The sequence below is a fragment of the Enhydra lutris genome, unplaced genomic scaffold (genome assembly GCF_002288905.1).
Source record: "Enhydra lutris kenyoni isolate GAN:26980312 unplaced genomic scaffold, ASM228890v2 scaffoldscaffold29, whole genome shotgun sequence".
Classification (NCBI taxonomy): domain Eukaryota; kingdom Metazoa; phylum Chordata; class Mammalia; order Carnivora; family Mustelidae; genus Enhydra; species Enhydra lutris.
This window is the reverse complement of record NW_019154113.1, coordinates 21,167,935-21,195,316: the sequence shown is the minus strand read 5'-3', so window position 1 is coordinate 21,195,316 and position 27,382 is coordinate 21,167,935. Positions and strand designations below refer to the sequence as shown.

Genomic DNA, 27,382 nt, shown 5'->3' with positions numbered 1-27,382 from the left:
GACGATCAACTCTGACGAGTGGAGAAAGTCCCCTGGGCGCTGAGAGAGGACCCCCTCCTGTGCTAGGGGTTCAGGGGAGCCCCTCCGAGAGCCAGGCATTAGGCTGACACCGGGCGGGTGGGGCAAGGGCGAGCGTCCCAGGCGTGGCGGCCCGTGAGAGGCCCCAGGGCAGAAACAAGCCTGGCGTCTCCAGAGGACAGGACCACGGGGCCAACGTGGCAGGGGTGAAGACCCGAGGCCGTGTGGGGCTGGGTGAGGAGACCCGCCTTCCCCCCAGGAGGGAGGGCAGCCCTCGAAGGGTCTTAAAATGTGCCATGACCCGAGCAGAGGGCTCATGGTGGGGATAGGGAATGACGGTCCTTACCGGTTCCTATAGGAACGGGTCTCGGACCATGGTGGTGGCGATGACTTGGATTCTTTCTCATGTGAACTACTTTTTCTAGGGACACGCATGTTTAGGAACATGGGACAGCTGGGAAAGGAAGTCTCTTTCCCAATACAGTAAGAGGAGGCCTCATTGATTAAAATGGATATTTTACGAGTGCAAAAACACTTGTAAGAAATGGACCTTCCTCTTGCCTTCCTCGTCTGGATCCTTCTCAGTCAGGATGGTTTCCATGGTAACTGTCTGACGCACAGTTCAAACTGGCTTACACGAAAAAGAGCCGTTATTGGCTTATGTGATTGAAAAGGTCAGGGAGAGCAGTAGCTTCAGGCAAAGCTGGATCTGGGTGCTCGAGGATGCTGGATCTGGGTGCTCGAGGATGGCTGCTCTCCATCTGTAGGCTCTGCCTTCCTCTGTGCACGCCTCATTCTCGGGCAGGCGCTCTCAGCACAGAGACAGAGGCCCTGGGCAGCTCCAGGCTCCCCAGCTTCCGTGGGTGAGGACTAGCTTCCCAGTAGTTCCGCGTCCCCTTTCTTTGTCTCGGGTCGTGTGACCATTCCCCAACAGATCCCAGCAGCCAGGAAACAGAATATACTCCTTGGCCAGGCTGGGTCCCATGTCTGCCTTGGCCGCTGAGGCGGTGGGTCAGCCCCGCCTGAACCATAGCAGCTGGGAGTGAGGGACAGAGGGCTCCCCAAGGAACAGACCACAGGAGCATTTTCTGCCCCCACAGGTCCCTGTTCCCAGTTGGAAGGAAGGTCCTGTTCATCATCCACATGCTGGAGGGCAGCGGGGGCCTGTCCCGAGTCCGGACACGGGTCCTGGCCATCCAGGCATCAGGCTGTGTGTGTGCAAATGGGGGTTATCAGGTCGTGCCCCAGGCCCGCAGCTTCAGAACCGCGGGTGGCGGTGTGATCTGCACACGCACACGTGCACACACAGTCCAGCTCCGCTGCCCGCTCCTCCTGCTCTCAGGGCCTCGAGGGCAAATCTCTCTGCCGCTGCCCTTCCTTCCTCTCCATCTGGAAGGAGGTACGTTAGGACAGCAGTGCCCCGGTGCAGGAACACTGTGAACACACACAAGGGACCCACAGCCAGCACAGCTCCGACGGCGGGTCGCGTTCTCCGGGGCTCTGTGGCTCTGAGAACACCTTTCCTTCCCAGCCGTGTGCCGTGTGCCCTTGGCAGGCCCAGTCGCCTCATGTCCCTCCCTTCTGGCCGCCAGACTCCGGAGGAGCTGTAAGTCGGGTGGATGCAGTCCGCAGACGGTGCCCGGAGCATCGCTGCAAGAGGCTGAGCGGTCAGCGGGGAGGGCGTCGCGCGGACTGAACGGCGCAGGGCTGGCCGCACGGCCCGTGTGAGCCGGGACCCCCGCAACACGCCTCTGCTGCCAGCTCCCTTGAAGCCAGACGTGCCCGACCGCGCGACTGATGGAGCGCTGAGCGGGGCCTCGCCGTGATGGAGGGCACCGTTTCCGTAGCGCGTCCTGCCTCAGACGTGTGCCCCCCGTGCCTCTCTCCTTCCCACCTGACCCTCCCCGGACAGCCCCTGGGCTCTTCTCCTCGCCCCTGCTGTGCAGTCCCCTCTGTCCTCCGACCTCGTCTCTGCCCCAGCACCCGCTCCTTTCGCTCCGAGGACACACCAAGCTCCCCCTGCCTATCTCCACTGCACCCCTGTCCTGTCCCCACCTTCAAGTCCTGCTCGAATGTCCCCTTCTCAGTGAGTGTGTCTGTGACCTCCCCGTGCACGGGAGCGGCTCCTTCCCCGCGGTCCTGCCTGACTTTCTCCAGTGCCCTGAACACCGTCAGACACACGCACACCGTGTGTAAGTGCTCCGCGTTCTTCCTCTGCCCACTGCCCCCTCCCTGGGCACCCGCGCCCCCCGGACTGTGACCTCGCAACCGACCCTGGGCAGGTCTTCTCCTGAGCTGTCGTGCAGTAGGCGTTTGGTAAATGTGTGCTGAATTAATTCAACTCTGGCGGTGGAGTCCTCCAGCGGCACACCCTCCACCCCTCGCCCCTCCTCGGGTCCAGCCCTGCCGGCGGCATCTTCCTGGAGGACACGTGGGTGGCGGGCTCTGCTTGCAGCCCCTCCCGCCTGCCTGCCGGGAGCCCTTGGGATAAAGTCCAAACCCCTGCCCCGAAGGTGCCTCAGCCCCTGCCCCCTGCCCTACCTCACCCCTGACGCTCCTTGGCACCTGCTGGCCCTTTGCATTTCGCACTGATGTGGGAGCTCTTTGAAATAGAGCTCCCTGTGGGAGTGAGCTGTCCCGCCCCCATCAGGCAGGGCCCCCTGGGCGTGGAGGAAGGCTCTGCGGGCCATCACGGGGCCCTCGGAGGGGTAAAGCAGGCGCCTCCCGGGCCGGAGGTGACCAGGAGAAGGCAGGGGACGTTTTGCAGAAATCTCACTGGAACCTCGGAAACAAGTCGGCACACATGGCCTAACCGTGGGCCCAGAGACATGTGTGGCCAATTGCTGATGCTGGTATTTTCGGTTAAAAAACACACTTGATGAAGTGTTTATTGCCGAAACCCCTCAGCCATCCGGGGGAGGACACACAACCGGCCGGGAAGGTGTGTAGCCTGGTGGTCGCACGGGAAAGGTTCTAAGCCCTGACTCAAGGGTCTTGGGAGTTGCTTGCCTTTGAGGTCCCGATCTGTGGGATCGGGCTGCTCTGGGCATTGGCTGACCTCTGAGCTGCCGGCCCTGAGGGGACCCGGGGCTCTGACAGCCAGGGCGGGGTGCTAGGGATGAGAGCCCCGTGGCCGGGCAGCCTCCCCCACCCCAGCTCAGGCTCGCCCTGCCCTGGGGGGCTGGAGGGCGGCCAGCAGAGCATCTGTCCCTTTTACAGATGATGCCCAGCCAAGCCCGAGGTGGGACCCACATCGGCTGGTCCTCAAAGTCAGGGGGCAGCTCCCGTCCCACACACGGCTTGTCCCCACCGATGTATAAGGAGGCTGAGAAGTCTGGGGCGGGGTGGGGAGGGGCCCAAGCCTCCCTTCCACATGAGAGCCACCGACTTAGAGAGCCACGGGATGAGCTGGGCAGACCAGACCGACGCCCAGATGCCGGGCGGGCAGGGAGGTTCCTGCGAGAGGAATCCTGTCCTGGGAGACGCCCTCGTGTGCCCTGGATGGGGGACAGGTGACAGAGCCTGGCCCCTGTCTCTCTGCGGATGAGACAGGTGGCTTCCACAGTGAGGCCGAGGCGTGGAGGGGGCTCCTGTGGGCGGGTCACCAGGGGGCAGGCTCTCCTTCCCGCGGGAAGGGCTCCGTTGGCGAGGGCAGAGGTGGAGACCAGCAGGGGCAGTGGCCCCATGAACAGTGACAGGGTGATGCCTGCATGTGTGCGGGTGCCCACAAGGACCCCCAGATGGACTTGGAGGGAAGGGGGAGCCCTACAAGGCCCGCGCTTTCCACGGGACGAGGGGAACTTGCAGATGCTGGGCATGTGATGCCTGGGGACTAGGAATAGGGACACAGGGACACCTGGGTCACGTTTTAGAGTACTCAGTCCCCCTCTCCCCGAGAGCGCTGGCCTTAGCAGGGGCCTTTCTCGCTGCAGCCTGCCGTCGGCTCGCGCCGGCCTTGAGCTTGTGACTCGGGAGAAGCACCGCATCAGCAATGGGATAGCCCCTCTCTTTTATGATCCTGGGGTGGCGTGGGCGGAGAGAAGCAACTCCAAGAGGACAGATGATCTTTTCCTTCCTCCGTTGAGGGAATGGCTTAAAAGACTTTTGAGAAGAGTTACAGTTACGAAAATTATCAGTTTGCTTGCATGTGTCCAGTTTCTGCTCGCGCACACCCGGTGTCTTAGCGATGGGCAAGGCACTCCCGGTCCCGTGTCGCCGGGCGGCTGCTGTGCAGGAGCAGCAAAGTGGGCTGACCCCCGGGGAGCCTGCGGCCCGAGTTTCCAGGGGAATCGTTCAGTAAGTCCCGAGGACGGAAAGAGAGAAGCGTGAAGGAAGGTTTGATCAGCAAGCCCTGGTGCAGGGGGAGAAGCCGCTGATCAAGGCCGAGGTCCAGGGAGACTCACAGGGGTAGAGACGGAGTCAGAGCAAAGACAGGTTTCCGAAGGTGGGAGGTGGACGGGGGAGAGACGGCATTTAAGTCAAGGAGGCGCAGACCCCGTACAAACCCACGGTGTGCGTTCGTCTCCCCCGGCGGAACCGCAGCGTCTCCCTCCGTGGCTCCGCGTGCTGGTGGCTTCCCAGAGGGGACTCCCCGTATCCAAGCAGGTGTTCTGTTCGGAGAAGGAATTTTTAGCCTCCGTGGGTGTGTCAAGGGCGTCTGAGGCCTGTGTTTACTACCCAAACGAAGACTTGAAGTGATGCCTCGATTGAGACGGGGGCAGGAACAGATGGGCCCCGTCTCCCTCCACCCACCGCCCCTCCCCAAGTAGGGAGGCGGGAGAGTGACACATGTCCCCTAAGTTCGAGTCGGACAGAAATTCTCCTCTTGGATGCTGGTTTGGATTTCCATCTACTGCTCCTGACGAGCGCAGGCATGGGCTCCGGCTCCCTGTGCCTCAGTTCCCCTCTGTAAAATGGGCAGATCCTTGTGTCTTGGCCCACGGCCTGGCAGTACCAGCCTCCCCCGGGAACGGGTTAGAAAGGCAGAATCACTCCCCACCCCAGACCTGCTGGGTCAGAGGCTGTGTTTTAATGAGTCACTTTCTGCCTGGCGGGAAGGAGAGCTCTCGGCTCTGTTTGCATCAATTCTGGTGGCCACTGGCATGGGCCTGCAGGTTCTTGTTCCAGAAAAGGTTCTAAGTTGAGCCTGTGTGGGTGGTCTGGCCTGCACCAGCCCCACGGGGGCCCTCCACGAACAGGGGCACAGGCTGGCCTTCCAGAGAGCATAACCAGGCGGGGGGAGGTGCTGGCCTCGGGTCAGGCATCTCGCTTGATCCCACAGTGACCTTGGAATTTAGGATGTATTAGCTCAGATTTTACCATGAAAGGGAGCCCCAGGTGTTCAGATGATTTTCCAGGTATCAGCCATGTGGCCAGGATTGAGGCCTCTGGACCACAGCGTCCTGCCAGTGGCCGGGCCCAGCCTTGTCCAGGTTTGGGTGACACTAGCCTTGCCTCAGGCCAGGTTTGATGGGGAGACGCTGTCCCTGTGCTCTCTCCCTCCTGAGACCGGCTGCCGGATCATCCCGTAGGTCCCACGTCACACCCCGCCTCCGAGCTGGAATAGACCCTCTCCGACCCTCTCCCCCACTCCTGGGCCGGCGTCCAGGACACTCTCCAAGGGGTCCGGCTTCTGCGGCTGCGCTGGCACAGGGTCTCTCGCACCCTGGGGCCAGTGTGCTGCTGTGCTGGGGCAGTTTGAGCCGGGACACAGGGGCTCTCCAGAGGCTCCAACAACATTCTGTTCCCCTCTCTCTCTGCAGGTGCCAAGCCCCGGACCCCACGATCGACCACCTGCAGGAAGAACCAAGATTCAGGCCCCGGGCACGTGAAGTCCAGATGGGCGGACAGAGGCAGTGTCTCTCGTCCCTGTGAGAATCGGGAGCACACGGCCTGGGCCACCGTCGGACAGCAGGAACGGCGCCGGTCTGGAACCCTGAGCTGGTCATGGAGAATCCTGAGTTGTTCCAAATAGCCTGTCCGCCCTCTTCCTCCTTGCTGGCTCTGCAGAAGGCTACCCCGGCGCCTTTCAAGGATCAGGTCAGCTCATGGCCATCAGGCTGCGGCCGGCCAGCCTCCGGCCCGCAGCGTCCTGCGGAAACTTCTAGCACTGTGGGTCAGTGTGTGCTCTTCCCGGGCCTCCAGCAGCTGGGAACCAGGTCAGGACCATATCTTGCCAGCAGAATCTCAGCTTCCGTTGCCAGAAATCTTGGAGCGAGCCACAGACCACGCTGGCCTCCCCCGGTGAAGAGCTCCCAAGTGAAATCCAAGAGACTCTGGGGACTCGCTTCAACACAATGTTCCTCGGGCTTTCTGGACTCGGGCGCTGGAGCCTCTCCCGGGAGAGACCTGCCCCCACCCTGGCCACGTGGGCGTCACCTCTCTGGGCAGGAGGCCTCTCTGTCTGCCTGGGCTCGGACACAGACATGGCAGAAGCCTCCTGCATGTTGGGGAAAAGAGGCTTAGAGCCTTCGCCCTCCAGGTGGCATTGTGTGTGTGTGTGTGCCCAGAAGGGGATTGTGTGTGTGTGCGTGCGTGTGTGTGTGTGTGTGTGTGTCCTCGTTCTCTGAAATAACCTGTGTTGCAATCAGAGGTTGTCAGAGCCACAGGTCCCTGAATGCCCGGACAGCCTCTCCGCGTGGGAATCTGAGGCCCACGAGGAAGTGCTTTCACGGGGGATCCCTGGAGCTGGGGCAGAATGGGTGCCCGCACCCAGACCGTCTCCCGTTCCAGCCCCCACCACCCTGGGAGCCTGTTGTATTCCGTTAGCCAGTGGAGCTGCCAGCTTACGGTCTGGAAGTTGGGACACCCCTCGGAGGACCCCGTGGTGATGGGGGGTTTCTCTGTTATCTGCAGATAACAGCTCTCTCTAGTTTTCCTAACCCGATCCAGACTCGGGAGTGGGGCTCTGGCTCTCCCCTGAGGGCAGTGCCGCCTCCCTGTCCCTGAAGCCCCTCCTTTCTAGGAAAGCAGACACTCTTGCTCTGGGGCCCATGGGAAAGGCACCGTTCCCAGAGGCCGTGATGCCAGGCTTCAGCGGCCGGCCGAAGCGACTAGAATGGGCCTGTTGTTCTCGCAGGCCAGGCCCGGGCCAGGCAGGGAGGACACCGCAAGCATTGAATCTGAGAGTATCAGGTTCTCCCTCCCCGCCTCCCAACACACCTGCACAGAAGGAGGCAGGTCCAGCGTGGGGGCCCCTGCTCCGACCTTCCTGCACTCCCCAGCTTCCCCGGAGCACCCCAGACACTTACCAGGAGCCCACAGGCCAGGGATGGTCAGATTTGTCCCTGAGCTAGTTCAGGGGAGGCGCCTGTGTCTGGCAAGAGGGATTTGGGCCCCTTTCTCCATGAGGGAAGAAATGTTTCTCTCTGGGCACAGCTGCTGTCATGCCCGGGATAGGACCCGGGGACCCCGGCAGGGAAGCCGGAGCTGGTCACCATCCGCCCAAGCCCAGTCTGAGCCATCTGTGTGGCCACAGAGGGACAAACATGTTTTCTGCATGCATTCTGTTCTAAAAGGGGAATCTGTCATCTTTTTAAGTTCCTGTCTTGGGGTTTATCTGTGTAGAGTCCACATTCACTGTCTGTGTGAATGAAAGGAGAAAGATAAGCAGCTTTGGTAAAATAGAACTTTAACAAAATAGAAATTTAGTTCTCTCACACATAAAAATAAAGTCTGAGCCTAGGGCTGTTCTGTTCTCCATAGGCTCAGGGCCTCGATGTTTCTCTGCATTTGCTTTGCCATCTTCAGCATGGCTCCCACTATGCAGCCCAACATAGCTGCTGGAGATCCAGCCATCACATCCACATTCCCTCCAGCAAGAGGGAGGAAGGAAGGACTTCTTGTTTTCCCTTAAGGGCATTTCCTGTAATTCATACACCATACTGGGGTGGTGTTGGCCAGAACTTTATTCCAAGGCCGTTGTACCACTTACATAAGAGAGCCCAGAAAGGTGGCCTTTATACTGGGTGACCATACACCCAGATAGAAGCCGGGGGTTTGTTTCCCAAGGAAGGAGGGAACAAATGGGGGACGATTATCTCTCGCCATCTCATCTTCCTTTGGATAGGTGATACACAGAGGGTGCGTGACACACAGACTTCCTATTGTCGAGACTTTATCAAGATGTATTTTAGAAACGTAGACCCATAAAACTGGAGCAAAGGTTAGAACTCAGCCAGTCCACAACATCGTCTGCCAAATTAAGAAACTGAGGCCCAGAGAGGTCTGTCCAAAGAGCTGAGCTCACACAGCACGTTCGTGGCATCTGGTTTCCAGCTCGTGTTGCGTGGGAATATTTTCGGTTTTCTCTGCTCCTTAAGAAAAAAGCTTCACCCTGGAGGGGCGGGAGTACAGGCACCGAGGATGAAATTCCATCCATTGCCGAGTCTTTGAGCTGCAGGCCCCGGGCGGGATGGGGACGGGGCTTGCGTGCCCCGGTCTGCCCGGCCCTGAGTCATGGCGGCGGAGGACTCTGCCCCGGCGGGCCCTGTCCAGGTGTGCGCCAGGGGCCGGGTCTGTCGGTGCCCGCCCTGGCCGCGGACTCCGGCCCGCTGAGGTCCCAGGTCTCACTCGTGGTGCTTCAGTTTCAGGGAGCCGCTGCCAGGATGGGAGCTGCCAGCAGACAGGACTTCTCCCTCGAGGCAATGCTGACCCTCAGCTCGCTGGCCCTGGCCTGCTTCCCTGGGGCCATGTCCGCAGGTGAGCCGCCACGGCGCGTGGGACCTCGGTGCCTCAGTGGGAGGTGAGGCTGCTGGGGGCAGGAGAAGGAGCCCCAGGGCGGGGGCAGGGCGGCTGGGCTCTGGCTGGGCCCTGCTAACCTCGCATCCCGGGCAGTCCCATCCTGGGCCTCTGTTGTAAGCCATAAAACGATGGGGCTGGACCAGACACAGGCTTCCATGCACAGCGTCCCCGGGAGGCAGACGCAGGACCCAGACACTGGGGCTGGCCAGGCGGGGACCGTGGTCACCTGGCAAGTTCAGGCTCCTCGAGGGGGACACCCACTTCTCACTGTCAGCCAATTGCTCTCCATGTGGAAGTGGGGCCCCGTTGCGGGAGCGCATGAATTTTTAAGAGGAGCCAGAAATCTAGATTTTTATGTTAAATCCCCTTCTGGTTGAGGGTTGACAACCAATTCAAATGTTACAGACTGCTTTGGGGGACAGGGGCCGTCCAGAGAAAAAAATCGCACATCTGGGCACAAGCCTGCCCGCTCCGCCTGCGTCCAGAGCTCCCTCCTTGCTCTGCCCTCATAAAATCTGGGGACCACTAAGCGTCTTGTCGGCTGCAATGCCTCACGCGAGGTTTGCTTTTCTGAGCTCCGTGTCGACTCTTTCCTGGAATGATTTTGAGCAAACAGGCAGAAGCTCAGGGCAGGTCTGCGGGGACAATAGGAAACGGCCATCAGGGACACAGACTTGGGGGAGCGCTGGGGACCACGTGTCCGTTTCGAACGAGGGTTGTTAGCAATGGTACCTTCACCCTCGTGGCTCACTCTGTCGCCGTGGCTCCTACCGGCTGCTTTTCTGCAGCAAAGATGAGGGGGTTTTATTCTGTTTTGTTGTTCTCGGGCCGCGGAGGGTAGGACGTAATCTCCCGTCGTCACGAGTGGAATTCCCTTGGTGTGATTCTCGCGGAATCTTGTAGGTCCAGAGGGGACGGGGCAGGCAGGCCGTGTGTTAACACTTGGTGAGATCGTGGGCAGCGTGGCCTGAATTCATTCATTTATTCTTTGTGAACGTCAAGGTGCATGGGCGCTAGGCCAGGAGTGGGGCTCCGGGGTCTGTTTTAAGATCACCCCACTCAGGGCCGTAGGGAGGTCTCGCCGGGACTTTTCTGCCACAGCCTGGGTCTCTCTTCAGTCTGGTCACAGACAGCTGGGAAGGAGGCCAGGCTCTGGTTCTCCTGGTCCCTGGTCCTATCTGCCATCTCTCCATCTGTGCCCCGAGTGCCCCGGACTTGCACACTCACTCTCCACCCACTGCCTGCTTCTGCAGCCCTCCTGGGAAGGCTGGCTGCCCTGCAGATGTTCCAGCCCAGGCTCCGACCATGTCCAGCCCCTGGCTGGTCCCCACAGACGAAAACCCGCTGAAACTGACCTTTACGCCATGCAAATAACCAGCTCTAATGAAAGAGCCCGGCTTGTGACCGCCGAGCTTCTCCTGTGGGGTCAGCACTGCTAGTGCACGGGGGCATGGTCTCCTGATGACAGAAGAGCCTTTGGGGTCGGCCTGCCCTCTTCCAAAGCCAGTTGTGACGTCGGACTCCATGCTTGTGCCTGGAGCGTGAAGGGGCAGCCGAGCTGGTCCTGGGAGATGTGGGTGGCGAGACCCTGGGGCTTTGTCCCAGAAGCTGGGATGCCTGTGGCTCCCTGCCAGGACCACTCGGTTGTCAGTGGGCCTCAGGGGTCCCCTGCACTGCTGTGTGTCCCCTCCTTGGAAGCAGAGTCCAAAACTAGGTGGAGGGCATCGTCCTTGGCTGGGAGCCAGTAAGCACTTGACCCACCTGAAGACAGACCCAGGGACAGACATGACCCTCAGAAGCCTCTTGGGGCCAGGGAGGCACCAGAGTCCCCGACACGTATGCCCCAGGGCTGCCGGATGCTAAAGCATCGGGCCCACCAGCAGCCCAGCCCACAGGCTCCGGGAAGTCCACTGCCGAGCAAGGACTCTGGTTCTCAGTGTGTTGCCATGACTCGAGTCCCTTGGGGCTTCCAACAGCTGGAAGAGCCGCTTTCCAAACCGTGTGAAATTCTCTCCTCCATGAGAGACAGCCAGAGCCCGGGTTCGCGCTGACAGGGAGGCAGCTGGCGGGCAAAGGGGGGCTGCTGTGGGGCTGGGGAGGGTTGGGTGGGGCTACAGCTCAGCCAGCCCGCCCCGAGGGCCGCCCCGCACCGAGGGCCCCCCCTGCACTGAGGGCCCACCCTGTGCGTGGCAGAGGAGGGACCGGGGGTTGCTGCCTTCAGAGGGACAAAGACGACGAGATGCTGTGGGTTTGGGGGTCTGTGTCTGGGCTGTTGAGGGAAGATAAAGGACACCTCCCTTCCAGTTCTCTTGAGATAAGTAAATACGGGGTAGATGCTGTCATCCCAGAGTTAACAGAACAAAAGTACAGGACGCTTTGACCTGACATGCCGGGGATCGCAGGGGTCCCTCCTGGGGTCACGCCTCTGCATCATGGACGCTCTTCTCTGCACCCATGTGGCTCCGGAGACATGAGGCATCTGGCGTCCTTCCTCGGAGCCTGGGCTGGAGGTCGCGCCCGTCCTCTCAGCCTGCGCCGGGGACTGGGCCTTCACCTGCAACCTTGGCCCTGCGGCGGGTCTGCCTGACCCCTCACTCCCCACCCCCACCCGGGGCCCTTAAATGGAGCGGTTCCCCTGCTCTATGGTTCTCGAGGGACAGAGGGGAGGAAGGCATCCGGGCTCGTTCTCTGCGACGAGCCCTTCTCGTTTTTGTTTCATCCACCGCGTTGCCTCCGGGTTGCTCCCGGCTGTGGGGAGAGCCTCCCCGCGTCCGAGGCGGTTCCGTGCCCTCCTGCGCCCGCCGTCCGCTGCTGGAGTCGCGCCCAGCCGGCCAGATGGAGACGAGGCTCCTCCTGCTGCTTCCACTGGAGCGGGGGAGCGGGGTGGGGGGGGCCCTTCCCCACCCCCGCCCCGGGGCCTCCAAGCTCAGCTGAACGTCTGACTCACGAGGCCACCACAGGCCGCCAGCGTCAGGCTCCCTCTGGAGGGTGCGGGGCCAGAGCCGCACCGGGGGTTTCTCTGGCACGAGAACGGTCCTGGCCGCTCTCCACAGAGCTTTCCAGAAGCCACCCCGTGTGGCTCCTCGGGGGAGAGGACCCGAGGCGGTGGCGGGACAGGTGCGGGAGGTGCCCTGGCCGGGAGCCTCGGCCCGTCTCTCTCTCCCGCTTCCATCCGGTAATGTTTGTTTTGCAAAGCTTGGTGGTCTGTAAACAACCTACCGTTAAACATCGACCGCTTTGTTTCCAAATTATGTTCTTTTAAAAGAAACAATGGCAGTCTCTTCCGGCAACTCCGCGGGCGGGACGTAGGGGTTCCCGCGGGACACGTGCCCCATTACGAGGGCCGCTGCTCTCAGGGGAGCCTACGGCACGACCTCCCCCCCCCCCGGGAGAGAAACAGTCATGCACCGTACCTCCCCGCTTAGACGCCATTGCTAATGGGGTGCCCCTCCCCCTCGCTGGAGCGAAGTCCTTGGTGACACGGTGTTTGTATGATGCCCTCCTTCTCGGGTTTCCAGAGGAACAGAGCTGGAAATTTTACCAAGAGTCAGATTCTCATGCGGGAGGAGAGGGGCCGTGTGCACCTCAGAGCACCGCTTTCCAGGGGGAATAATGTCTTGGATGACAAGCACTGCGGGCAGATCACCCCCTAGCTCTGGGCCCTGGAATATCTTCAGGAGTCACCCCGTCTACCGTCCCTTTTGTGAACGGGGAGATGACCCCCAAGGAAGGACGTGGCTGGTTCACCAACGTGGGGGGAACTGAGACCCCAGGGCTCCTGGCACCTATGTCGGGGGTGTCCTCGTTCTCGAGGCCTCATATGCTAGTAGAGGGGGGCAGGGCACGGTGAGGGAGCACCCCCTGGCACCCCAGGGTGGGAATGGAGGCCGTGACGCCTCTCTGTCCTCGACAGCCGTGTGCCCCGACCAGAGCCCTGAGCTGCAGCCCTGGAACCCCGGCCACAACCCGGACCACTATGTGCACGTCGGGCGGGGCAGGGCCCTGCTGCTTGCTGTGTCCGCCACGGTGAACTCCATCCACGTCTCCCAGGGAGGTAAGCTGGCCCCCGACCACCGCCGCGTGGCCCAGCAGGCCGGTGCAGGCTGCCACAGCTCTGACGGGCGGAACCAAGGTCCTGTGCTCCGGGTTCAGGCCGGAGCTCCCTGTGGCTTGAGAGGCCCCTGGCTCTGGGTCCCTGGGAGCAGTGTGTCCCAGGTGCAGCCTCAGTGACAGAAGCGTTTATGGAGGGACGTTCTCGTTGGGGCTGGGAGCGTTCCCGCACATCACGCCTCCCGATGCTTGCTCCTTGTTGACGGCCGTGCGCACAGCCGGGACCGCAAGCCAGCGGGCGGCGTCCACACGCGGAGCCACCTGGGGGCCCGGCAGGCGTGGGAGAGCTGGACAGACGGGCCTTCTTGTCCTCCTGGACGAGGAGGGCTTGGCGGGTCCGCCCTTGCCTCTGCCGTGACCCCACCGCGAACGCCAGCCTTCTCAAACCCCGTCCCGTTCCCCTGTCCTCAGGAAAGCTAGTCATCAAAGACCACGAGGAGCCCATTGTTCTGCGGGCCCGGCACGTCCTGATAGACGACGGCGGGGAGCTGCATGCTGGGAGCGCCCTCTGCCCCTACCAGGGCAACTTCAGCATCGTTCTCTACGGAAGGTGGGCACCGGCCTCCAGGGACCAAGTGCTACTCTCGGCCCTGGCAGGGGAGGAGGCTTTCCAGAGGGAAGAAGGCAGCAGGATGACAAGTCTCCCGTGCCAGGGGGGGATTATCCTTATAGACGGCCCGAGGCAGCCACGAGCATGACAGACGGCAGTGACCGGGGAGAGACGGACCGGTTCACTAGGGGTTTGTTTTGTGAGTTACAAGAGTCCCCGCAGTCCTTCGATCCTGTGGCTCCGGGAGCCTCCGGGAAAGCTGATTCAGTCCGTTACGATGGACAAGGGAAGGAAAACCTCTGTGTTGGCCTCTGGCTGTGGTCCCTCCTCAAACAGTTGAGGTTCTCAGGAGCGGAAGCCAAGAGTATTTGAGGGTCTGTAGTATGCGGCCAGATGAGCCAGCATAGAAAACTCCTAGCGCTGGGAATGTGAACTAGTGATGAGTGTTTTCGCTCGGCCTTCTGGCCTTGTTTGGGTCTGGTTAGGACGATGTGGGTGACGCTGTCTGCTGGCCTCAGGCAGCCACCACGTGTGTCTGGTTCTCTGGTGGCCGTGGCGGGAGCAGCGTGGTCCCCTCTGGGCTCAGTGTCCGGTGGAGCAACAGACAGTCGGCTGACTCCGGGGAGCTGTTTCTCTTGTAGGGCCGACGAAGGAGTTCAGCCCGACCCTTACTTTGGCCTCAAGTACATTGGGGTGGGCCCAGGAGGCACGCTGGAGTTACACGGACAGAAAAAGCTCTCTTGGACATTTCTGAACAAGACCCTTCGCCCAGGCGGCATGGAGGAAGGAGGCTATTTTTTTGAAAGGAGCTGGGGTCACCGTGGAGTCATTGTTCACGTCATCGACCCCAAATCGGCAACGGTCATCCATTCGGACCGGTAAGGTCTGCCCTCACGTAAGCATGTAGCCCTTCATTCCTGACAGTCCTGGAGCACGTGCCCCGGCCAGATGTGCCTCTGGGTGCTGGGACACAGCAGTGAGCCAATCGGACAGAAGTCCCCAGAGGGAGGAGACACGTCTCTCCCGCCCCGGGCATTTGGCTACCGAAGCTGAATTAACAGGAACGATGAGGCGGGCACACACGTAGACACTGCATCATTGCAGATCGTGCTGATTAGGGGGAACGACACAAGGAAATGGCAGAAGGTAACTAGGGACGCCTGGTTTGCATCCGTGGGTCAGGGAAGACCAGTGTAGAGAAGCAACATTTGAGCTGAGAACTGCAGGGCAAAGATGAGTCAGGGAGAGAGTGTTCAAGATGGCAAGCAGCAAGTGCAAAGGGCCAGTGGTGAGGGGAGCATGATGGTCTGGAAGAGGAGAAGGGCCAGCAGAGGGTGAGGGTGCAGATCTATGGCAGCGTGGTCCAGTGACGTCGGGGTTTTTGGCAGGGACAGGTGCACGATCACTGGACTGTGTCCAAAACATCGTGTGAACCACTTTACTGGCCATCTGTGATTTACCTTCATGACCCCTAGGAGTAGGTTCCGTCTTGTACAGAGGAAAACACTGGGGTTCAGGGGAATCCATTTGGTCTGAGTCACAAGGCCAGAAAGTGTCGGAGCTGGGATTCACACCCAGATCTGTCCAGACAGACCTTTAATCCACATTCCATCCGGACACCTGTCTTGGCCTGGGGCTGAGAGATGCCGGCGCACGGGTAACTTGGGAAGCCAGGATAAGCCTGATGGGCACAGAGTGCGTCCGAGAGCCCTCCCTTTCCACGCGGCACGCTGGCCTCTCGGCGTTGCCTCTGTAATCAGTAGGACGGTGTCCGTTGTGGCGCTCTGGGCTCCAGTGCGTGCCCTATTGAGCTGTGGGAGGAGAAGTCATCCCAACAGCTGGTGTGCAGGTTGCAAAGACGGGACAGCTGCTCCCTCTAAATTTCCTTTGGTGAAAGCCTGGGTCCGGGGCCTCGAGAGCCTGATAGCAGAATGCATGTAACATCTTAAGAAACCTTATAGACGCACACGCGTGTGCAGGCTATGGTCAGTGAGGTTACCTGGAGGAATGAGAATGCAGGCCAGCACCTCAAAGGTAGGAAGCATGTGGCCAGGCAGAGAGGGATGTGTTAAGGTGTGTGGTGTGGTCACAGCTCGGAGACGGAGACGAGCTAGGCTGCAGCAGGTGGCTCTCGGGGGCGGGGGTGGGGAGGGGAGGATGAGGGGCCTTGGCAGGGACACACCAGCTTGCACAAACATTTGCAAACCAGTTTGAGGGCTCAGGAGCACCGGTCCCACCACCCCCCACCACCCCTGTACCACCACCGTTTCTCTTTCCCCGCATCTTGGCCATTCACGCTGGTTTATTCTTCTAGATCCGTTTTAGAATGATTTTGCTTAAGCCCCAAGACAGATTCTTCTGGAATTTCCCTTACAATTGTCCCAAATCTTTAGGTCACATGGCGCGTAGCTGGAGGTCATTACAAAATCGTGTCTTTCCCTCGTAACGCTCGTCCTAGGTGGGGTAGGCTGCTGTTTGAGATCATGCATCACGGGTGTCTCCTGTGTGAGAGTGGGTTACCTCCGTCGAGTTTGGGAAAGTGGCTTTTGCCGTCATGAGAGCTCCCTTTCTTTAGAAAATCCCAGCCTCGGGGTCTGTGGCAGGCATGTTGGTTGCTGGAATGCGCGCGTCCCATTTTGGGGAGCCGCTGTCGGGGCAGTGGAACCGCCGTCTCTGCCCTTCCAGATTTGACACCTACAGATCCAAGAAGGAGAGCGAGCGTCTGGCCCAGTACTTGAACGCGGTGCCCGCGGGCAGGATCCTCTCAGTGGCCGTGAACGATGAGGGGTCTCGGAACCTGGACGACGCCGCCAGGAAGGCCATGACCAGGCTGGGCAGCAAACACTTCCTACACCTCGGATTCAGGTGCCTCCGTCTCTCCTGCCCCTGCCAACCTCCAGGTCCCCGAGTCCCCCCCACCCCGGGCCCGCAGGTTGTCTTAGCGTCCGTTCCTTGATCGCGGCGCGTTCCGCTCAGTGCCGGCCTGGGGAGCAGTGGGCACATCCGGGAGCCCGGATTTTCTTATGAAGCATAGTCCACTCTGAAAACACAGAAGGTCTCGGTCCGCACGAACTCATTCGTTCGTTCAGCCGCTTACAAAACATCGGCCGGCCATCTGCTGCGGGAATCCCTGTCTCTGATGAGCCACGAGCTTCGTTTGCCCGTTCTTTGGCAAAGAGGCCATCGTGTGCCCTGAGAGGCACGGACAGACATTTGCTTAGGGAGCCTGTAAGGTGCCTGCCCAGCCCAGCCCCCGGGGAGAGGGGCCTTTGATGTGCTACCGGGTTTGGTCTGTCTCGGGTTAGAGCTTCGTGCCCGACCTTGGCGTGCACGCACAATGGCACCTGGCCGCACCTCTCCATCATGTTGATCAGCTCTCAGTTCGGTGGAAGGTCAAGTCCTCCAGCCTGGGGCTGTTGGAAGACAGCAGGGCCCTTCCCTTCAGCTCCGCAGAACCCCAGGCGGGTCGGGGGCCAGAAGAGCCTCCCCTGGGCTCCAAGTGAAGCCGGTTCCCTGGCTGAGCTGAGCTCCCCCCGGCAAGGGAGGGGGCGGCTGGGCGGTGTTCCGGGTTCCACGGTGTCTTCTCTCACTGCCCAGGGGCTGCTCCTTCTGGAAGGGTCTAGAGAGGGAGCTCAGGCCATCAAAGATGACACCTTGAAGGACACCTTTTTCTCTCAAGGCTCCTTTGATAGCAAACACTGAGGGGCTTCCATTTCCTTGTTTTATAAACCGAAAGGCCTATCATGGATTTACAAGGACAGTGAGAACCACCAGGGGACTGGCTACTTAGGGGTCAGCAGAAGAGGGTAACGGCTAAGGGCCCATGCCCCGGCCCCGGTGCAGTCCGGATTTGTCCGTCCTGGCAGGTGTCCCTGCGGGGGTGGGGACCCTTTCTCTCTGCTCGGTCCCCGCACCTGTGAAGTGGATGACTTCCGGAGCAGGGGGAGGGGTCCCATGCGATACTAAGTACCAAAGCAAGTGCCGCCCCCTCTGGCACAGAATCAGGATTCCATAAACATTAGCATCCGCTCTGTCCTGAGAAGCAGTGGCCGCTGGGAGGAGGGACGCTTGCCCGGCCTTGTCATGGCCATTCCCCTGAGGGCCACACACGGGTGGGCAGGAATTGCACTCTTGGTCCTCGTTTGTGCAGACACGCTCTGAGGGACCAACTCAGAGCATCTAGAATCAGTAGAACTGAGGTCTGTGGCGGCCACGGTTGGTGCTCTCAGAACGTGGCTACTGGCCGGTGTTGGCACGAGGCTGTGGGCCCGACGGGACGGGCTGAGCTGTCGTGCGCAGCAGGAACAACAGAGAAGTGGTGAGAAGCGTGAGCACGAGGGTGGGGGAAGGGCTTGGGGCACAGACGGGCGGGTGGGGATGAGAGCAGGCAGTTCCCACGAGGGACTGCGGGCGCCAAGGCCCGGCCTGAGCGTGGGGCTCTCCCGAAGGCGGGGGAGGGGGACAGGCAGCAGAGGGGGGGGCGGGGGTGGGGGGGGACAGAGACGAGGCTGAGGAGGTGGGCACAGGAAGACGTTTTGCTCTGCACCCGGGAGCTTGGCTTTCATCCAGAGGGCACGGGGGAGCCACTGATGGCTCTTAAGCGAGAGAGCCACCAACCAAATCCCCAACCTCAGTAGACACTTGCTTTCCAAGATGAAAACAAAAACAACAGAAGGTCTTGAGTACGGTGAGCGATTGCCGTCCCACGGTGAGAGGGGAGAGCGGGACGGAAGACGGGCGTCAGAGGGAAGACAGAAACGGGGAGGGAAACCTTCCTGCCTCAGAGCCAGCTTCAGCAGAGGACGCCTTCCCTCGGCTTCTCCTCCTCTGTCCCCCACTGTGAGCGAGGGGCCTCTCCCGACTTTCCGAGGCCAGGGCATTGCAGAAGGAGCCCTTCTCTCCTGGATCCTCCGTCCTTGTTTTCCCAAAGTTGTCGGAACCCTCGCTCCGGGACCCAGCTGGGCCTGGCGGGTGGTTTGGTTTGTAGGGCCGCGGGCTTGTTCATTCGTGATCCGTGCCCGTCTCCCACCGGAGTGGGGTTAAGAGGCTCACGGCGAGTAAGCGGCGGGCGAGCCAGGAAGGGAGGAAACAAAGCAGGGCTCTTGTTCTCCGGGAGAGGGAAGCCCGGCCGCCAGCGGGTCTCCTGGGCACAGCGGGGAGGGCTGCGTGCTCGCGGGCTCTGCCTCTGCTCTGCCTCTGGGACAGGCCCAGGCGGGTGAAGATGTTTACATTTTATTGTTGCTTTTACCAGACACCCTTGGAGTTTCCTCACCGTGAAAGGAAATCCCTCTTCTTCGGTCGAAGACCATATCGAGTATCACGGTAATAAATAGTTGAGGAGAGGCAGAACCCCCCCCCCCCCACCTCCGTTCTCCCTGATCGAGAGGCCCGGGGCTTTCTGAGCCGCCCTCCTCCCTCCGAACCCGGCGGAACCACCCCCCACACCCACGCTTGCTGGCCGTGTTTCGCCAAAGTGGCCAAAGGCGATCGCTAAGACAGTTTCTACGTCTGCAAGGAGACGGCCACTAACTTACTCAGAACAAGGGACCTAGGACAGGCGAGAACGGGGACAGACCCTCCAGGGAGAATATTCTGAGCCCAAAAGATACTTTGGGTGGGCCCTCACCACCTGTGGGAAAGCCCCGCAGGTCCTATTCCCAGACAGGAATCCGCGGGAGAAATCGGGGCTTCAGCTTTGTCAGCCACGGAAATCAAATCTTCAAAACTGAAGCAAAAGAAGGGACCGTAGGAAATCTCCTTCCCTGGTAGAGAGACGGGCCTGAAATGGTTTTTGTTTCTAAGAAAGAGTTCAAGATCCATGTGTGCTGGGGGTTGGCTCCGTCTTGGGATTATTTACATTTTTCGGGATGTGGGGGTGGGGCTTGCGGTCGCCGACGCCCCCGCTCTCTCCAACAGGACACCGAGGCTCGGCGGCCGCCCGGGTGTCCAAAGTGTTCCAGACGGAGCACGGCGAGCACTTCAACGTCTCTTCCTCCAGCGAGTGGGTTCAAGGTGAGCCGTTCGGCACGACCAGGAAAACCCGGGCGCTGGGAGCAAAGGGCAGGACGTTCTGTCTTCGCACAACAAGGGTTTTTCTCTTACGCCAATAAGACCCCCGATGCTGCTGAGTAAACTAAATTAGCGAGGGCGGGTGTCTCTCATTGATCAGTCCCGAGTGGCCAAGAGCCCAGAGGACGCTGTTCCCCCTCTCGGAATCCTCTTTGCCCCAAGCAGCGGTGCTGGATAGGAAACAGGCGAGAGGGAGCAGGACCGGCCTTCAGGTAGCCAGGCGTGGGGGCTGCGGTGCAGAGAGCAGCACCATCCCCCCCGGCCCGAGAAATGAGCTGACCGTAGCTCTCATCGTCACCCCTTCTGCGGTCCCGAAGAAGATAGACTCTATGGCTTCTAGAAAATGAGAAAGTCAGTTAAGAGATGTTTTTAATGAAAAGGTGGGAGACATGGCGACTGCTTTGGGGCACAGCTGGACGCATGGTTTTCGATTCCTGTTGGCCCCGGGGGTGTCGGGGGCCCCGCTGTGGGGCACCTGCCCTCTTGGGCCCTTCCCACCTCACCCTGCTCTTTGCGTTCGGCCTAGATGTGGAGTGGACGGAGTGGTTTGACCACGACAGAGTGGTGCACACTAAAGGCGGGGAGAAAATCTCAGACCTCCGGGTCGCTCACCCAGGAAAGATCTGCAATCGCCCCATCGACATCCAGGTACCAAACTCTAAATGATCAAGAGTGACAAAGACTTTATTTCGGAAACGGAGTCTGACTTTCTTGCCACTGGGGTGGTGCGATTCTCCCCGCGCTCCCAGGACTCAGTTGAGCCGGGAAGTCCCGTTCCCGCTCTAGAAGCACTTCTCGGCTCCAGGCCTCCCGGCCAGGCCAGGGAATTCCCCAACAAGGGCCCATCGCTCCCTCCTGGGTTCCACTCCCCACTCCTCCTCAAGCAGCTTCCATAGCCATGGTGGACAGTGCCCCAGCCTGGGGACGGGCTGTCTCCTTCAGCCTCCCTTCTCAGTCGATTTCCTTGGGGACCTTCAGTGCACAGGCCCCAAATGAGTTTTGGGGTGCTGGCTGAGCTCAGCCCCCTCCCCCAGCCTGGCTCTCTGCTGAGCGGCGCGTGAACAAGTGGTGCTCCCAACTCACCGGCTTCGCAGGCAGACCGTTCCCGTTTGGCTAGGAACCCCCACCCGCTCACAGGGCTGTGCATCCTCGAGAAGGACTGACCCGAGTGAGCTCAGGCCGCGGGCTCTAGGCTTGTTTTGGGTCCAGTAGGATCAAGAAGGGCCAGTGCCCCCAAAGGCCCCAGATTTAATTCTAACTTTCTCTTTCAACCTGGAACATCCCAGCCTTAGTCTTATTCCTCCAGGTCCCTTGGCCACAGCAAGTCCCGGCCTTGCTCCCCTCCCCTCCCCAAGTATTTCTCGAAATCCTCCAGGAACACTTACATGGTCAACGGACGCCTCCCGGTGTCGGCTCTGCCAGCCGTCGGGCTCCGGACTACTGCCTTTAGGAGACCACGTCCCTGTGGCCGCTTCCCGTAGGTGTCTCCCATTCCCCCAGTGCCTCTGTTCCCGGCATGGACACGGGCACCTGCTGACGTCGAAGCACAACCAATCCCAGGCTAAAGGGTGAAATAAAACTTCACTGAAGGCTTGGAGGCAACAAAGCGGGGACGAGCTCACGTAGATATAAAATGCAAAATAGTGGAGGGTACAATGGCTCTCCAGCTCCATCATCTGAGACCCTCCAAGGGACCTGACCCCATCCTCTAGGACCCCCGGGTGGCCGCTCATAGAAGTCCCTTCCGTGACAACATTTTGCTGAGCTTGGTGGCCCCTTATCGATTCACAGCTCTCAACTCCAGAATGGGATCTTGGCTTTTTCTTCGCTAAAGAAAGGCCCAGGAAGCGGTCAAGGGTTGGGGTGCAGTGGTCACGGTGGCCCTTTCTTGAAGCTTCCGTCCCTGCGCTCCTGTGGCCCTGAGGTGACCACCGCCCTAAACCTCGCCGCCCTCACCCCAGTCCTGGCAGCGGAGCTCAGTGAGGTGACTCAGGGTCCCAATTTCCTCTTCAGTAACAACGCACATCGGGGATTGTCACTGTTTCCCTGTGGGATTATTTTGTGGTTGTTATACAACGATGTATGAAGGACCCATAATTTTAAAAAATATTTTATGATTATTGTCATAATCATACTATTATTTTATAATTATTAGTTATCAAAAATAGTAATAGACTTGTGTCTACTTAGGGCGGAGACCAGTTTCCCTGAACAGTGGCAGAACCACCTTTTTCTCTTCTTATCCCAAAGTGAGGTCATTCCTCAGGTTTAGGAAAAGGAGGGGGAGGAACACGCAGAGTTGAATAGATGCTTCCCCCCCCCCAAAGTGTGGAACACTGTGCCTGGGAAAAGGTTTGGTTCCATTCCCTGGTGTTTTCAGGCTCAGTTCTCCGTGTTTTGGGGTCTCCTGCAGAAGGACAGGCTCTGGCCTCCACGGAAAACAGTGGGACCTCAGAGGAGCCAAGCTTGATAGTCCAACAACCTTGACCTTGAGCTGGCTTCTAAAAACCTCTGAGCCTTCATTTTTTCCCAAGGGCGGGTCTGCAACTCCCGCTTCTCCCAGGGCGCTGGAGGCCACCAGAGATGATGGGGGTGAGCTCAACTCTTGCAGGAAAGGGCTGGGTTTTCGAGATGCCAGGGAGCTCCCTGCCCTAGAGCTCTTCTTTGAGGCCAATGACAACAGATACCTGCTGTGTTGAAGCTAATGTTTCCTGAAAAGCTCCCCCGCTCCGCCCTCCTTTTTAATAGGTTGACTCTACTTTTCCTGCCTATTTCCCGGCCCGGGTCTCTTTGGTCTCTGTGCCAGAGAGGACAACAGCTGCGGCCTGGATCTCAGTTGCTTGTCTCTGAGGACAGCCGCGGGCTTTTGCTACAGGCACACCCGGGCTCCGGGATGAGCCCCAGCTGGCAGGGAGCGTGACCTCCTCGAAGCCCGCTCCCTAAACTCTCTACCTGGCCTTGGGGCTGCTCACCCGTCGGCCCCATCCCGGAGACCCCAGTCCGTGCCAAGCCCCGGGCTGGAATCCGGGATCAGGGAGACAGGTGGAAACCAGACCCTTGCCCTCCCCGGAGCTCAGGATCCCGGGGGAGCAGACAGACGTTGAACAGAGGACGTTGGGCTGTGTGCCGGACGGCCGCAGTGGGGAGGTGTACCCGCTCTGTGGTTGGCTGAGTCTGGATTCGAATCTTGGCTCTGCCTCCCACTGGCTTGTTTGACCCTGGGCAAGTGACTCACCCACGGAAGGCTGGTTCCCTTATCTGTAGAGCCAGTGACCTCATTGTTGCCGTGAAGATGGAATGAGATAATATGCCGAGCACTTAGCCCTATAACTGCTAGTCCTATAACTGGACTGCCCTCTGGAACCACTTGGGCCACTTCTAAATGTTCTGATCCCCAGCCACACGTGGACATACCAGATCTGAGCCCCGGGGGATGGGGCCTGGGCATGAGTATTTTTAAGGGCTCCCCACACCTGTCGATGAACAGAGGGGTCCTCAATAAATGGCAGGGTGTGGGTGGTAGGAGTCCCAGCAAATCAGTGGTCTGGGTACGGACCGCCCTGGGACCCCAGCGAGGCATGTCCCCACCCTGTGTCGTCACACTGTCTTCCTCAGAACAAAACGGTTTTCTTAGCACAAAAGCGAGGCCCGGTCATTCCATGGTCACCTTGGGCCCGAGGAAACAATTCCGGCATCAGGGACGGTTTTAGACGTGTGAGTGGATATTGATGCCATTAGTCATCGCCTTTCTCCGTTACGCACATGAAAATGATTTTGCTCTGTAATTCCCGTGCCGTTTCCAGGCCACGACGGCGGATGGCGTTAACCTCACCACCGAGGTCGTCTACAAAAAAGGCCAGGATTATAGGTTTGTGTGCTACGACCGGGGCCGAGCCTGCCGGACCTACCGCGTGCGGTTCCTGTGTGGGAAGCCTGGTAAGCACCCGCTTGCCGGGGACACGCAGCGCAGCCGTGCGCGGCTCATTCCTTGAGCTGGCCGTTGGGAGTTTGGCTGCGGCTGGGTCGCTGCCCCGGGACATCTCGGTGACATGGCGCTTCTGCCAAGCTCGCCGTGGACAGCCCTTCTGCGACCCGGGAGCCGTGGGATGGTCCTCAGAGTTGGCAGGAGCCGGCCAGGCCCCAGCTGCCCATATGCCTTTCAGGAAGGGGAAGGGCCCAGCCCAAGAAGACAAGGGTGCCGTGGCCCAGGGCTGACATCTTGCAGCCCTCCCCTGCGGAGACGTGAGCCCGTGGCCGCTGGGTGCTGTTATTTTAAACGCGGCTCCCGAGGTGCTCGTTAGGAGGGACGGGAAATGGCCGGGTTGTTCGCGGAGGCACTTGGCCTTCCCCAGAAGGTGGTCATTAGGGATGAGTGCTCTCGGGGGGAGGGCTTACAGCTCCCGTAAATAATAGTTGAGAGGAACTGTATTTGTTTTACATCTTGAGCAAAGTGGGTGTGGTGGGCTGCCACGTTCAACTCTGACTAAGGAGTTGCTGGAAAATTCCCCTGCCTGGAGCTAATGAATGGCTCTTTTCTGCTACGGTTTTGTTGACTTCAAAAACCTGCACCAAGACTGGGATGGGCTGAGCCTGGTGATTTGGGTTTGGATAGGCAAACCTGGCATTTATCTAGGGAGGGAAAGGGAAGAGGCGTGGGGTCAAACGTTGGCCGAGAACGCAGGGTTCTACCTCAGCCCCTCCCGTCTGGGCTTTCAGTGAGGCCCAAACTCACCGTCACCATCGACACCAACGTGAACAGCACCGTTCTGACCCTGGAGGACGATGTTCGATCGTGGAAGCCCGGGGACATGCTGGTCATCGCCAGTACTGACTACTCCATGTACCAGGCAGAGGAGTTCCAGGTGCTACCCTGCAAAGCCTGTGCCCCCAACCAGGTCCGAGTGGCAGGTGAGACTTCCGCTAAGCCCGCCCTGGGAAATCACAACAGGTCCGTATCAGTCAGCTCTTGCCACAATAATGCTACGTAACAAAACAGACCTCAAACCCTCACGACAAGCACGTACTTCTCACTCATGCAGCTGCTGCTGATCCAGGGTCCAGCATCTCTAGACAGAGCTTGGCTCTGGGACGACAGCTGGGTTCTGGTCAGTGCGCAGGACTCTCGCTCTTCTCAAGGCATATTCTTCCCGTGGGGGGGTGGAAAGCTCCAGAGAGCAGAAACACAGAGGACGCAGGGCCTGGGCTCAGGACTAGCTCTCACACCCACATGCCACTGGACAAAGCACAGAGTGTGCTTAAGCTCCACACGCACAGGGCGGGTCAGCCGATTTGTCCCATCAAGGTTGAGGGAAGGGAGTGACTCTTGTTAGACAATAATGCGAGTGACTGGGAAATTTAAACTTCTTCTTTCTGTAGCTTTGGTGCCTTTTTCTTCTCATTGTTGACTTAGTGGTACGGCAATGTACATTGTGCGAGTTTCCTGGAATCTCAGATTGTTAGGATTAAAAGTGTCGTCCCGGCCCGTGTTTATTAGTGGAGAGGGTTATGTCCCAGGAGGGCTCTTAGGTTATAAGCGGTGGAATCCAACTTGACTATCGTAAGCAAAAGAGGAATTTGTCCGGTGTGCTGCTGGTCTTCAAGAAGGGATGTACCCCGCTGCATGAGGATGGGGGCAGGGCTGCTTCGGGGTCAGGGTAGTGGGAGCGAGTGGGCCGTGTCTTCAGGGCATCGCAGTCCTGAAGGTCCCTGCGAGGTCCCCTGGACATAGTGCTCATGCCACCTTCCAGGGAGATAGGGCCCACTTGGGCTGGGGGCTCACATGGCCCTCTCTGGCAGTGCGCCTATTGAATGGAGAAAGGGGTCCCTCCCCCAAGGCAAATTGGGGAAGAAAAGGCCAGAAGAAAGGAGACTCCATCCCAGGCATCATAACCACCAGCCAGTACAGGACCATGGCCCCTGGTAAAGGTCTAGGATTGAGGGAAGGAGGAGGAACATGGGCGGAGATGTATCCAAATTATCTGTCACTTTGGAAATAAAACTACAGAAAGTCAAACAATCTTTTTGGCTGGTGGGGATGTGCTTAGGAAGGAATCTGGGGGGACAAAGGTTTTAAAAAACCTGGGCAATGGTGGTAGAGCCCAATCCCCTTATCCCACTCTCGAGGGCCATGGACCCTGGAGGCTGCCCCCGCAGTCTGTGGCTGTGGTCCTAGAGGGCCGACCCTGAGAAGGGAAGGCTGTGGGTGTCCCGGAGCCGACGGCTTTGCTGCGTGTGGCTGGACTCACGGCCGTGCTTGACACGCTGACAGACTCTGCCTTTTTAAACTGTCATTTGTTCGAACCCCTGCCTTCTTTGGAAAAGATTTGGGGATATTTTACAATAAAGACAAGTCCAATTAAATCTTCATCCAGGAGAGAAAAAAAGGGAAAGATACGCGTGGATATAATACATTCTGGTGTGAGAAGAATCATCCAACAAAAGGGGGGGGGCGGTTTGAAGTTAGGAAAAGCTACTGAAACAGACCATAAATCTGTCTCCGAGCTTCTTGGCAGCGAGAGAAAGAAAAATCACAGATTCCTTACTGTTGTCCGGTGAAAAGGAGGACAGAGGCCCAGAGACGCAGCTTCCCCGAGGCCCTGGGCTACGGAGGGACGGGGCTCAGGGCCGCGTGCACAGCGGTGAGAACAGTCCCCCGCAAGCTTTCCTTACAAAGATGCTCGGTACCAGCTCTGGCTGGACTTGTCTATTAGATCGGGGCATGCTGTTGGTCTCATTTCCTGAAGACGTTTTTGGGAAGGTGCCTTCCTTCTTTCTCGCCCTCTTTACCTCCCCACCCACCCTCCCTCCTCCCTCCCTCCTCTCCTCCTTCCCTCCCCTCCAGCCCTTTCTCTCTCTGGTAGAGCACAGGCTCCGAGTGGCAGGAATGTGGTTGCCAGCCGCGTGACCTCAGACAAGTACTTAACTTCCCCGTACCTCAGCTTCCCCATCTGTAAAACAACACAACGATCATAGATCATGACCGCTTCCCGGGGTTGTGAGGATGGGCGGGTTGAACCCTTCAGGGTGAGGCCCTTTGAACAGCGCCCAGTATGCAGTAAGCGCTCCGTAAATGTCAGCAGCTATCCCTGGCAGGATTCTGCAATCATGGAGCACCTGAGCTTGAGGGCGGACAGAGATGGTGCCGGGAGAGTCCATTCTGTAGGTAAAGACCCTTGAGGGAGAAAGGCAGACGCGTGCATCGTTTTCAGCAGCCCCGGGCTGAGGTCGGTCACTGGTCCTGTCCTGAGTGTCCTGATGCCTCCGGGCGTGGAGGCGGGAGGCTCTGTGAGCGCAGGTGTCCCCGCGTGTCCCTCCGCCCCCAGGCTGGGCATGCCCTGCTCCTTTCCTGAGGACACACAGGGCAGTGGGAGGGAGAGCATCGTTTGTTCAACACAGGAAATGCCAATGGGGCAGGCGATGGGCCAGACAAATGTGTCCTCTGCCCTTGGGAGCTCACCAGGGGGCAGGTGGCCTGGACCGTCAGAGGGGGACAGCATAGTGCAGGGCACTGTGCTGGGGACCCATGCAGTGTCCCAGCCATGAAGGAGGACCAGAGCAGCGGGAATGAGGGGCAGAGGGGCCGCGTGGGGCTGGGGGCAGGGGACACGGCTTCCCGCCGACTACACCAGCCTGTGGCATTCCCCCTGGTGGGAAAGCCTCCCCACGCCCCCAGTTACAATAGGGTGCCCAGAGAAGCTCGGGCCCCGTGAGGGTCAGAGCCGCGGCCCACCCTGTATGACTCCTGTGTCCCCCGGGGCTGGTTCGCATGCACAGCCCTCCTGGGACATCAGTGTCCTGGACGCTCTGCAGGAGGGGCGTTGAGACAGCGTGAGCTGATGCCAGTGCGGGGTTCTGGGGCAGCCCGCGTGGTCTCTGGTGGGGTGGACGCAGGGG

The 27,382-nt window shown here is 59.6% G+C and overlaps 1 protein-coding gene across 3 annotated transcripts in view; it reads left to right on the top strand.

Annotated features, from left to right (window-relative positions):
• The window catches only part of LOC111152634 (cell migration inducing hyaluronan binding protein), a 127,130-nt gene that overhangs the window by 61,751 nt on the left and 37,997 nt on the right, over positions 1-27,382 (top strand). For 2 of the 3 annotated variants that reach the window (XM_022511170.1, XM_022511169.1), the window contains 11 exons: positions 5,781-6,057; positions 8,604-8,718; positions 12,674-12,814; positions 13,282-13,420; positions 14,062-14,298; positions 16,106-16,285; positions 18,672-18,742; positions 19,337-19,432; positions 20,016-20,137; positions 23,293-23,425; positions 24,206-24,397. In XM_022511170.1, the coding sequence (XP_022366878.1) occupies positions 5,965-6,057; positions 8,604-8,718; positions 12,674-12,814; positions 13,282-13,420; positions 14,062-14,298; positions 16,106-16,285; positions 18,672-18,742; positions 19,337-19,432; positions 20,016-20,137; positions 23,293-23,425; positions 24,206-24,397 (1,519 nt within the window). In that variant the 5' untranslated portion in view covers positions 5,781-5,964. The remainder of the gene's footprint in view (positions 1-5,780; positions 6,058-8,603; positions 8,719-12,673; positions 12,815-13,281; positions 13,421-14,061; positions 14,299-16,105; positions 16,286-18,671; positions 18,743-19,336; positions 19,433-20,015; positions 20,138-23,292; positions 23,426-24,205; positions 24,398-27,382) is intronic. The other variant, XM_022511171.1, reaches the window with a different exon arrangement.